Consider the following 11,894-nt stretch of genomic DNA (forward strand, 5'->3'; position numbering starts at 1 on the left):
AGGGTCAGCCAACTTCAACCGTCACTCGAGTTATTGAACACTTGATGAGAAAGGAAAATGGCTTCTTCTCTGCTACCGGAGAACCTTCAACTTTCTGCCAACCAAGTCCTGCCAACTGCGGAGCTGACTTTAATGAACAGATAAGACTCCGTTTTAATTAGCACACTAATTGTTTCCCTGCGAATGAATGTGGGGAGAGAACTTGCAAACAGTTTATTTTCTTAAGTGGGTTACCAAGGTGCCCCCTGTCGCCCCGTGGATGGCGCTCCATCGTGCAGCCAACTGTTTTGCTCATGGACTAGCACAAATCCAGCTCAACGAGCACTTCTCCAGCCTGGCCCCAGTGCTGGGCTCTGTGTGAGAGCCGGGCGACGGTGCAATGAACCAGGCCCAGACCCTGCCTTCTAGGAGTGCACTGTACAGGTCGAGGGTGAAGTTGTTAAACTCTATTGGTTAGGGTTCCTGGTTCTAAGCCACAGAGGTCAATTCAGGAGAGTGAAGAGAAAGGAAATGTATCGGAGGGGTTGAGGGGAGAGGTAGGCTGGGAGGGGGTCTGAGGAGCGCTGGGCAGAGGGACAATCTGGTGGGTATCTTGCCATTGCCTGGGCTCGTCTCTAGGTGACCTGTGTCCTTGTGTAGTTCAAGCCATCGTCTCTGTCAGGGTAGGGGTGGGGGGACGGCCTAGGCCAGTGATGGCGAACCTTTTGAGCTCGGCGTGTCAGCATTTTGAAAAACCCTTACTTAACTCTGGTGCTGTGTCATATATAGAAAATTTTTGATATTTGCAACCATAGTAAAACAAAGACTTATATTTTTGATACTTATTTTATATATTTAAATGCCATTTAACAAAGAAAAATCAACCAAAAAAATGAGTTCGCGTGTCACCTCTGACACACGTGTTATAGGTTCGCCATCACTGGCTTAGGCTCAGTGCCTGGGAGCAAGGATGTTAAACTGACAAAAGATAGATGAAGAGGAAGGAAATAAAAAAACCCAAAACCCCACAGAGTGTATTCATGTGGGAACTCACAAAAGAAGTAGCTTTCTAAATGGCTGAAGTTCGGGAAGAAAAGGGGGAGAGAAGCAGCTTTTATGGGAGGAACAAATGGGTTTCCAGGGGAGCAAACAGGAGGTGAGAGAATTTGTGGTAATGTTTGCTTATGCAGGTGCAAGTGGTCTCTTCCATCTTCTTCGTGGCCATAAAACTCCGTGGAAACGGAAATTTATGATTGTTTCACTCCCAGAACTTTCTGCTTTTAGTGAGATAAAGGAAGCTCCGACAAGGCTTCTCTCTGCATCTGATACTTTAAAGCATCAACTGTCTTTAAAGTAATCTTCACGCCACCTGGGGGCGTCCCGGAGGTCCCCACACCTCTCACCTATGCACCCATCTCTCACCTACACGCCCACCTCTTACCTACATGCCCATCTTTCATCTACATGCCCACCTCTCACCTACATGCCCACCTCTCACCTACACACCCACCTCTCACCTAGACGCCCACCTCTCACCTATGCACCCATTACATGCCCACCTCTCAACTACACGCCCACCTCTCACCTACACGCCCACCTCTCACCTACATGCCCACCTCTCACCTACACACCCACCTCTCACCTACATGTCCACCTCTCACCTACACGCCCATCTCTCACCTACATGCCCACCTCTCACCTACATGCAGCCAGAGAGACACATTTAGAACAAAAATCAGGTAATGCCACCCTTGTGCTTGCAAACCTCCTGAGACCAGGTTCCAATCTAGGTTCCCAACGCCGTTCTCTAATAAGGGGAACTAGGGCTCCTTGGAGACACAGTGGGTCCTAGGACTGGGCAGAGAAACACAAGTGCCAGGATGAAAGGAAAAGCTCAGGAAACCAAATGATGGGGTGTGTCAAAGGGACACAGGAGCTCCCAGCAGCCAGAGGTGGAATAATGTGGGCAACAAAATAAACAGCGCAGCGCTGGACTGTAACCCAAGCACACAGTAAGCATCTATGGGTCTGTACTGGTAACAGTAGGTACTTGAGCGCCCTGGCCGGTGTGGCCCACACACTGAAGGGTCTCAGGTTCAATTCCCAGTCCAGGGCACGGTGGGTTGTAGGTTTGATGTCCGGCCCTGGGCATGTGCAGGAGGCAACCAATTGATGTGTCTCTCTCCCTCCCACTCTTCCACTCCCTCTAAAAAAAATCCATGGACAAAATCCTCATGTGAGATTAACAAGAACAACAACAGTAAACAGATCATTGAATCTTACCTAATAATAGACAAACATGTAAATTAACCATCCTTCCACTACGCTCACCAGCCAATCACGAGAGTATGCAAATCAACCCAACAAAGATGGCGGTTAATTTGCATACATAGGGGCGAAGCAGCGGAGCGAAGACTGAAGGCTCCGTCCAGCGCGAAGGCCTGGGTCCCGGGTGCTGGAGGAAAACTGGTGCCGGCAGCCAGGGGAAGGGAAGGCCTATTGCACGAATCTCTTCCTGCGAGGGCCCTCTAGTAAGTAAATAAACGGGGAAGAGAGAACTCTGTGGCATCGAAGAATTCCAAGTAATTTATGGAGCTAGTCCCCCATTGAGGAGGCAAAGCCTAGCTCCTGCTCCCTGACTGTGGGCTGAGCGGTGACTCCTTCTAAAGGAGAGAAAATGAAAAGAGGAACCAAGAGTAACTTCACAGCAGAGAAGCCTGACCAGTGCCACCTCAGCCAGGGGATCCAGGTCAAGGTCAGCAATGCAAAGTCACCTTGATGGCATGTACCCTGCACAGGACAGGCTGCAAATGGCCCTGTGCCTCCACAATCTTTCTGCAACCCCAGTTGAGTAACCTATAACCCATGAGAAAAGCAACAGGAAAAACCAAACTGGGGGACAGTCTGCACAATCCCTGACCAGAACTCCTCACGACGGTCATGGCCATCAAAACAGGGAAATTCTGCAAGCTGGAATGACCAAGAGGAGCCTCAGGACGGGGCAGCGGAGAGGAAAATAGTGTTTCAGATGGGATCCTGGAACAGAAAAAGCACGTCGGGTAACATTCTAGGAAATCTGAATCAAGTTTGGACTTTTGTTAGTGAGAATGTATCAGTGTTGGCTCCTCAGTGACAAATGTCTCATCTATCGCTATATATAAAAGCCTAAGCAACCGAACGACCGAATGCCCTGTTGACCTGTTGCTATGACGCGCACTGACCACCAGGGGGCATACACTTAACGCAGGAGCTGTCCCCTGGTGGTCAGTGCTTTCCCTCGGCAGGAGCGCCACTTAGCTGACTGACAGGCGCCAGGTGCCAAGCTCACAGCTGGCAAGTGCAGCTGCAGCGGTGCGAGCTGCTCCCACCTCCGTGGCAGCGCTACCGAGCAGCAGCAGCAGGCACAGTGGGGCCACATGAGTGGGAGCAGTGTGGCACCTGGCCCGGGCTCACCTGTCCACCTGCCGCTTAGCGCACTATTACATCCCCTGAGGGGTCCCAATTGCGAGAGGGCACAGGCCAGGCTGAGGGACCCCACCGGTGCATGAATCCCCTCTAGTATTAATATAAGATGTTACCAACGGTGGAAGCTGGGGATGGGGTGTACGGGATCTCCCTATACGATCCTTGCAATTTTTCTATGCTTGTTGAAAAGTTTATTAATCAACAAACTGAAACAGCCCTTTGAGGGTTTCTCCTTGGCCTGAGGATAAGACCAAACTTTTCAGCCTGGCTGACAATGGAACATGTGACATTGGCCTTGCTCTGTGTGGCCTGGCTGGCCCTGGCCTCACCCTACCTCTCTGGCCACACTGGCCTCTGGGGTAGGTAGGACACAGGACGCTGGCTCTCGTGTTCCCTCCTCCCAGAATGCTCTCCCTCTCTCCCTTCAAGCCAAGTCCTCCTCATTTTTCATATCACAGCTTAAATGTCACCTCCTCCAAGAAGCCACCCTGAGGACTATGAAGCAGGACCCCTGTCCCTCTCCATCATACTGCGTTTGTTTCCTGCACTGAGTTTATGCTGATCTGCCAGCGTTTTAGGTAGCTGTTCCCCTGTGAAGGCCTGGCTCCCCCAGGGGCATGTGCCCAACCCGTCCACAAGCACAGCCCTGGAACAGAAGTTTATAAACATGAATGAAGGAAGGGTGGAACACGGGTCTGTCTCATTGTGCTGGCCTGCTAGCCTTGCCGGACCTCCCTGCCTACAGGAAGGGGAACCTGTCCTTTCACCGGCCAAGCCCGGTCTTTCAACCCTCCCTGCTCCGTCCGCTCAATGCCTGGGGACTGCATTGCACCTGGAGGCTCCTTCCATCCGGCCCTGCCCTGGGTGCGTGCACACCCCCGCAGAGGTTATTACGGTGGCATCGCAGGAACTCGCTTCCACATTGCTGCAAGTGCTCGTAATTTCATAATTAGGACCCACAATACAACACAGTCATTAACATGCTTTATACCTCTGCCTTTTCCAAACTGTATTTCTGTTAAAGCACCAGAAGTAATTAGTTTGGCGTGATGATGGAGGAGGCTCCCGGAGAACAGAGAGCGCGTTCTTTCCCTTTGTCTTTCCCCGTGGCGATGAGGAGGGAATGGCAGCGTCTTTGAGAAAGAAGCTATTGATTCTCTTGCCCCAAAGCATCCCATTGAGCTGGGTTCTGCATTGTTTGCGGATGTTTCCGAAATGAATGCAGACCAGTGTGTCTTTCTGCTTAAGGCACATTCCCAATTATCTGTGCTGACGGAGCAGAGCACTTCCGTCTACTCCTAAAGGATGTTTGCCAAAGTTAAAGAAAACTTTTACTCACCAGGGGCTGGTGGGGGCTTGCCGAGGGCGTGGGGAGTTAGTGTGTATTGGGCATGGGTTTCTGTTTGGGACGGGGAGCAAGTTTGGGAGATGGATGGTGGTGATGGTTGTACAATAATGAACACACTTACTGCCACTGAGCCACACACTTTAAAATAGTTAAAGCAGCCCGGCCAGTGTGGCTCAGTGGTTGAACGTTAGCCTATGAACCAGGAGGTCACGGTTCGATTCCCCGTCAGAGCACGTGCCCGGGTTGCGGGCTTGATATCAGTAGGGGGCGTGTAGGGGGCAGCTGATCAAGGATTCTCTCTCATCATTGATGTTTCTATCTCTCTCTTCCTCTCCCTTCTCTCTGAAATCAATAAAAATATATTTTAAAAAATAGTTAAAACAGTAAGTTTTACGTGGTGCATGTTTTACCACAATAAAAATAAACCCAGGGATGTTTTTAAACTTGAAAGTATCATCATATTCTTGCTAGAAGGAAAGATCGGTTACATAGCCAGTTCAGAGTATGAACCCATTTTTTATTTAAAAAAATCATGGAGAGTAAATAAGAGATTGGAAATAAAGACATCAAAACAAATAACCCATTGTTTCCGAATGGGGTGATTTCTCCTGTCTTCTCTGGGCTTCTCTGTATTTTTCCAATTGTATATTTGACAATAAATGTTTATGTCCTTTGTAATCAGATAAAACACACCCAGCATGGCGAGTGTACTCCATACCACGGAACTGTGCCCTTTAAAGAGGTGACGATGGTAAATTTTGTGTTATGTGTATTTTGCCACAATAAAAATACGTTTCAAAGAGAAAAGACAATTTGTATGGAAGACATCCTTTCCCGGAGTTTTCTTGAAGTTGATATTTCCCCAATTGCCACCCTCCCATACCCCCCCCCTGAAACTGGGTAGCTGAAAGCTACCAGGTGTGGGTTTCAATGTCCCAGTTACAACCCAAGGTGTCGATGCCTCCAGATCAGATGGGAAAGCCTTCTGTAATGAGAGGTTTTCTTTTCTTTTCTTCTTTTTTTAAAGAGTTTACTCAGGATTTATTATGATTCAAATTGAGGCCAGGTGAGGCTCACCCTCATATTTCCCACCAGGTACAGATTGCTGAATGCGAGAGTCAGAACACGCTCGCAGGAGAAACAATCACAAATCTTCAGAGGGTAAAATGAACTGTTTCCCGGAACACAAAGACACCGCCGCGCCTTGACACTCATGACAAATAAAGATGCATCGTGTTTGTGTCGTGTTTTAACCTTCGAAAGTGGAGCCGAGGCTTCTCTTTATCAGCAATCCTGGGAACGCGCTCTTCCTCCACCGCGGGGAGGCCAGGGCCGCCCAGGAAACAGGGGCGTCGTGGGTGCCAGGGCAGTGCTGTCCCTGGTGTGAAGTCCTAGAGAGTCTTAGGGGGCACCTCCCAAAGGCGGGGGGTGTGGGGGAGTGTGGACGGGGGCCTGCAGGGACGCTGTTAAAGGGATGTTGTTATCCAGGAGCCAGTGCAGAGCCGAGTTACCCACCCAGGGTGGAGGGAGCTGGGGGATTTGTACATCTGCTGGCCGGGCTCCTCCGGGGCCGTACCCTCCCCAGGCTGTGCCAGCCTGCCCCTCGCGTGGGCAGCAGGCAGGGCTCTTGGTTAGCGTGCAGGTGCTGACAGCTTCCTCACAGCTATTGAGCTCGGCACTGTGAGAACCGAGGGGCTCTGTGCCCCTATATTGTGTGCCGTGTGGGGAGGGCATGTTGGAGGAAGGGCAGAAGGTATAAAACGGTCCTTCTTGGACACAGGAACGCAGCCCAACCACGGGACCTTCCTAACAGGACACAGCTCAGCGGAGGCTTCCTCTGAGCCCTGCGTGGGGCCGCCCTGGCTGGCATCTGGGACACAGGCAGAGAAGACATCCCTGGTGCCCACGGGGACTCACTGGAGACAGCAGACCTACAGGCAGAGGCTGCGGAGTGAGAAGGGAGGGGCGCAGTGTGGGGCGCCCTATTCAGGAGTGGGGGTGTCGGCTGGGAGGAGCTGAGGCCACATCACCAAGGATGAGAATTGACATCGCAGCTGTGAGCTGTCACCAAGCCTTAGTCATTTCATCTGTGAAATGGGATGATGACAGGTTTGAAATTCTGCGTGAAGACAAGGGTTGGGTAATTTGACAAGCGTTTGGGCCACATGTCTCCCCTCTGCCAGGAGGCCAGCAGGCTGGGGACAGTGGCAGCTCTGGAAAGCAAGGGCTGGGGAAATGGATGGACAGGAGAGAATTTGGCCGGTGTTGCCATTGACTATGTGATCACATAAGTAGAGCTCCGGTTAGCACTGGGAGTGCTCAACACATGTATTGACAACGATGACATTTCTCCGTTCCAGTCTTTAATAATAAGACGGTAGATGTAACCGTAGGTATGAAACAGTGATTTTGAATGGTTGTGGGTGTCTCCTCTTCGTCCCCTCCCCTGTATGGGGAGGGTGATCCCCGGGTCTCAGGGCAGACACAGTGGGGATGGAGGCGAGGGAGGTGAGGATGGAGACGAGGTATTTGCAGAGCCGGTGCAGGCCCGCAGGAGTTCCTATTATTGGTCTAAGATTCATGTCTCCATCTCCTCCCCCCACTCCCCAACACACACACAAAGGCAACCCAGACTTGATTGTTCTTACCTTTTTGTTTTATTTGGACCCACATCCCACTTTTCAAAACCCCGGAGGCTGGGAGCTGTTTGCAGGAACTCCCCGGGGCTGTCCTTTCTTCCCCTGCCTTCCCCACATCTCCCGCCTGGAGGCACCTCCTTCCCTTGTATTTCATGCCCCCCCCTTCCCCTGTGGTGGCCCCCTGATGCCTAGGGGGCTGCTCCCAGCAAAGCCTCAAGGACTCCTGGACTCCCTGGGGCCACAGGGCCCTTCCAGGGAAGGAGGCAAAGGCAGAAAGTGCTGGGCACCTGTCAGGGCTCTAAATATCCAAGTATCTGCCAGTGGCTCTGAGTGGCTCTTCCTCCGTCTGTAAGGGCAGGAGCCCCTCCACCCTGCACCTTCCCAAGGTTTGGGCACCGGGCCTCTGAGCAGCTCCGTGGGCAGCTCCTCGGTGGTCAGACAGCCTGGGAAGCTCAAACCAGCAGCCAGTCCGTTCTTCACCCTCACCCCCCACCCCCACAAGGGGCGCAGAGCCGCGGGATCTCAAAACCTAGAGCAGCGGTTCTCAACCTGTGGGTCTCGACCCCATTTGGGGGTCGAATGACCCTTTCACAGGGGTCGCCTAAGACCATCGGAAAACACATATGTAATTACATATTGTTTTTGTGATTAATCACTATGCTTCCATGAGGCTCAATTTGTAACAATGAAATTGGGGGTCACCACAACACGAGGAACTGTATTAAAGGGTCGTGGCATTAGGAAGGTTGAGAACCACTGCCCTAGAGGATCTAAAATATCGGTAACTCGAGCACACCCTAGACCTCGTCAGACCAATTGGGGCCCCTGCAGCTTAAATGTCAGACCCTGGCCTCGCGGAGCTGGCTCGGGCAGCCGCCTGCGGAAGACACCTAGACCCACTTCGGAGCAGTCCCTGGGCTGGTGCTTTACACACATTCTCTTAGTTTTAACATCCACGATGGCTGGCAGTGGCGAACCCATTCTACAGGTGTAGGTAATGAGGGTCAGTGTTTAAGAAGGGCTATTTAAGTTCCAAGTTCAAGGATAGAGCGTGATTGATTGGCATGGGTGGAGAAGGGACTGGGGACAACCCAGATGCCAGCTGATGCCAGCTGGGCTCCAGTGCCCCCTGCAAGGGGAATGGAAAGACACCATGTTGGGAGTAGGCCCGCTTCCAGTGTGCTTTTAAGGCAGCTGAGGGTCTTTGAACTTTGCCATGAAGGCAAGTTCTTTTGAACCCTCTGGGCCACAGTTTTCTCACCTGTACAATGGGATTGTTGTGAGGGTCAGTGCGATGATATGCAGGAAGCATCTCGTCCAGCGCCTGCATGTGCAGATCAGGGGCTTCCTCTTATGGCTCCAGGGACAACTCAGGGTGGGGCACCTGGGATGGCCCCTCCAGACAGTCTCCTTTCCGGCTAGGCATTGCAAAGGGCAGTCCTGCACCCTGCAGTCCAAGTGGGGCCCAGGCCCCAGCCCTGCTTTAACAACTCTGCTATTCTGGACACGACCTAGGCTGGGCTTTCTCTTGTAAATACTGATGAAGGCCCAGACAGAGAGGAACAGGAAAACAAGGGACGTTTTATTTATGATGGAAAAAGAAACCAACAGAAAAAAAAATCTACAAGCCCAACGGGGGAGGCGGGCTGGGGAGGGATCTTAAATAAACCGTGCTGCAGCCAGTGGGTGGAATATTGTGCAACGATGGAAATGATGTTTACCGAGCGTTTGTAATAACACGGGAAAATGCTTATTTTCGAAAGTGAGGTGCCAAAAGGAAGCAGGACCGAATTGTAAATTCAGCATAATCACACCTGCGCCAGAATCAAGCCCGACCGAAATCGCACGCAGAAGGGACAGGCCGGAGAGACCCGTGTCGCAGCAGGGGTTCATTGGGGAAATTTGTTCATACTTTTCTCTCTTTTCCAATTTTTCTATAACGGCACGGTTGGCCTAATGTAAAAAGCAACCCAAACTTAAGATTCTCTTTTTTTATTTTCCCTGAAGAAGAAAGAACTCTTATTGGGAAAGCAGATGGCCCAGGCACAAGCTTTCTTTGACAAACAGGCCACTCTGAGGCTGAGGGCCGCAGGTGGGCAGACCCGCTACTCACCAAGGTCAGGTGGAAACCCTTGACCCTGAGCCCATGGTGTCACGTGGGCCGCCTGACCCCCAGCCACACACCCAGCCGCGGTGGCCGGGATATCCTGGTGATTATTTGGGCTCTCCTCTCTGAATGTGCGAACACGGCTTCTCTCCTGGGAAAGCAGTTTCTACCCATGCAAGGCACCTCAGCGGGACAGGATTCTCTCTGTTAGGTGAGGGGCTGCAGCAGAATAGCTGGGCTCCGGCCCTGTTCACCCCATTCACCCCGAGATGGAGCTCCTAGGAGGCGGACCGGCCTCTCCCGCCCATGTGACAAAGGCTCCAGGTGCGAGGCCAGGCTTCCCGGGCCCTGAGCCACCTGGTCTTTGCAGGCCCCCGGATTTGCACTCAGGTCTCTGCTCAGTGTATCTGATCAGGAAGGCTGCTCACACTATCCCACTCGCCTGCTTAGCTGTCTCGGTGGCTCATATCCATCATGGCTTCTATTTACTTATGTATCTTTTTCAGAATTGCCCATTCTCCTCCACTACAATGTGAGCTCCTGTTGGGCAGGCGCCTCCAGCACAGGAACTGTCCTGGCCTCTCCTGTAGCTGAACCTGACCATCATGCCCCCAGGTGGTCGTTGCGGGCCCCCTGAGCCCTCTCCTCCTACCTCGGTGGCCCAGCTCCAGAGAGAGGAGCACACCTGCTCTAGGTAACGAGGGCCGGGGTCAGCTTGAGGGGTCACTGGGGGTCAACTGGCACCTGAATCGTGGTTGTGATAAAGCTGTGCCCCTAAAGTTTGCTAGGGTCCTGGAGCCCCCCACTTCTATCCCCCCAATTCAGACTGGAAGCCATCCCGGAGATGTGGCTGCCCTAGGCCCTGGAGCACCAGGCCCTAGCTCTATCTCACCCTCGCCCCCTGCAGCCCGCTGGCACCAAAGCATCTGGGAGCCCAGCCACTGAGGGAGGTAGGACTGCACTTCACCTCCTGCAGCCAAGCTCCCGGCCGCCTGGCCTCCCAGAAACGGCCCATGGAGCGGTGGGCAGGGGGTGCTCTCTGCCTCCAGCTTGGCAGGAGGAGCCCAGCAGAGGGGCAGCTAGACCCTGGTCTGAGGCACCTGGAGGCTGGGCAAGGTCAGGACGGTGGGCAGGAGGGTGCCCTGCGGGGAGGGGAAGCTGCGCAGCTCCTTGGGCACAAACCTGGGCGAGATGTTGTCAGCCAGGAAGAGGAGCGTGCGCCGGCGCCCCACGCAGTAGACGTGGCTGCCCACCACGGCGCACTGGAAGGCGTCCGGGTAGGGCATCCGGTACGTGGCGCACTCGTACCAGAGACGGGCACTGGCGCTGCAGCGGTACACGCTGATGCCCAGGCTGCGGTTGAGGTCGAAGCGGTAGAGGAAGCCATCGACCGCCACCATCTCGGCCGTGCGGTCCTTGCCGCCCCCCGTGGGCCCGACCTGCCAGCGCTGCTCCGGGGCCGAGAAGCGGAGCAGCAGGTAGCGCAGCGTGCCGCCCGTGACGAAGATGTCCCCGGCGCACGCCGTGGCCGTGTGCGCCAGGGCGAAGGTGTCATTGGGGAGGGGAGGGGCGAAGGCCCAGCGGTCCATGCGAGGGTCGTAGCGCTCCACTGTGTTCAGGCACTCGCCCCCGATGGCGTACAGGAAGCCGTCCAGGGCCACCAGCCGGCAGTGCGGCCGGGCTTGGTTCAGCGGGCACACCTCGCTCCAGATGCCCGTCAGAGGGTTGTAGCAGAAGACCCGGCTGGAGGGCCGGCACCCGGAGCCCTGGCACCCGGACACCACGAACACATAATTGAAGAGACTGCAGATGGCACAGCCGCGGGACACAGCCTCCGGGGGCAGCGGGGCCAGCAGGTGCCAGGCGTCCTGCTCATCGTCATAGCAACAGAGGCGGCCGGCGTCTTCCTGGGGGCACACGTCGGCCACCACCAGGTGCTTGCGGCCCCTGAGCCGCCTCTGGAGGACCAGCTCCCGCTCGGCCCCGCTCAGGCGCCCGTAGATGTCCGGGCTGCGCAGGACCTGGAGGTAGTTGTCGCTCATCACCTTGTAGGCGGCCTCCTTCAGCGCCTCCAGGTTCTGCCTCTTGGCCAAGGTCAGCACCTCATAGCAGTTGCCCAGGTCCAGGCGGACATCAGGGGTTGACCCTGGGGTGAGAGGGAGGTGGAAGAAGTTGGTCCCGGCCACGAGCTCCAGGTGGGGGTCCCCGCTGCTCCCGGCTGTGCTGGACTCCAGAGGCTCCTCGGATATGGGGGAGCTGGATGGGGCGGTCTGGTCTGTGCCGGATGGAGCGGGGCTCCCGAAACCGTGGAGCTGCAGCTGGAACTCGGGGTTGTCCACGATCTGAAGGAGGCTCT

At 54.2% G+C, this 11,894-nt stretch overlaps 1 protein-coding gene across 1 annotated transcript in view; it reads right to left on the minus strand.

Annotated features, from left to right (window-relative positions):
- Positions 1 to 8,993: 8,993 nt before the first annotated feature.
- The window catches only part of KLHDC7A (kelch domain containing 7A), a 4,035-nt gene continuing 1,134 nt past the window's right edge, over positions 8,994 to 11,894 (minus strand). Inside the window, exon 2 of the mRNA XM_015565927.1 lies at positions 8,994 to 11,892. Within this exon, the coding sequence (XP_015421413.1) occupies positions 10,618 to 11,892 (1,275 nt within the window). The 3' untranslated portion in view covers positions 8,994 to 10,617. The remainder of the gene's footprint in view (positions 11,893 to 11,894) is intronic.

The sequence above is a fragment of the Myotis davidii genome, unplaced genomic scaffold, assembly GCF_000327345.1.
Source record: "Myotis davidii unplaced genomic scaffold, ASM32734v1 scaffold299, whole genome shotgun sequence".
NCBI lineage: Eukaryota > Metazoa > Chordata > Mammalia > Chiroptera > Vespertilionidae > Myotis > Myotis davidii.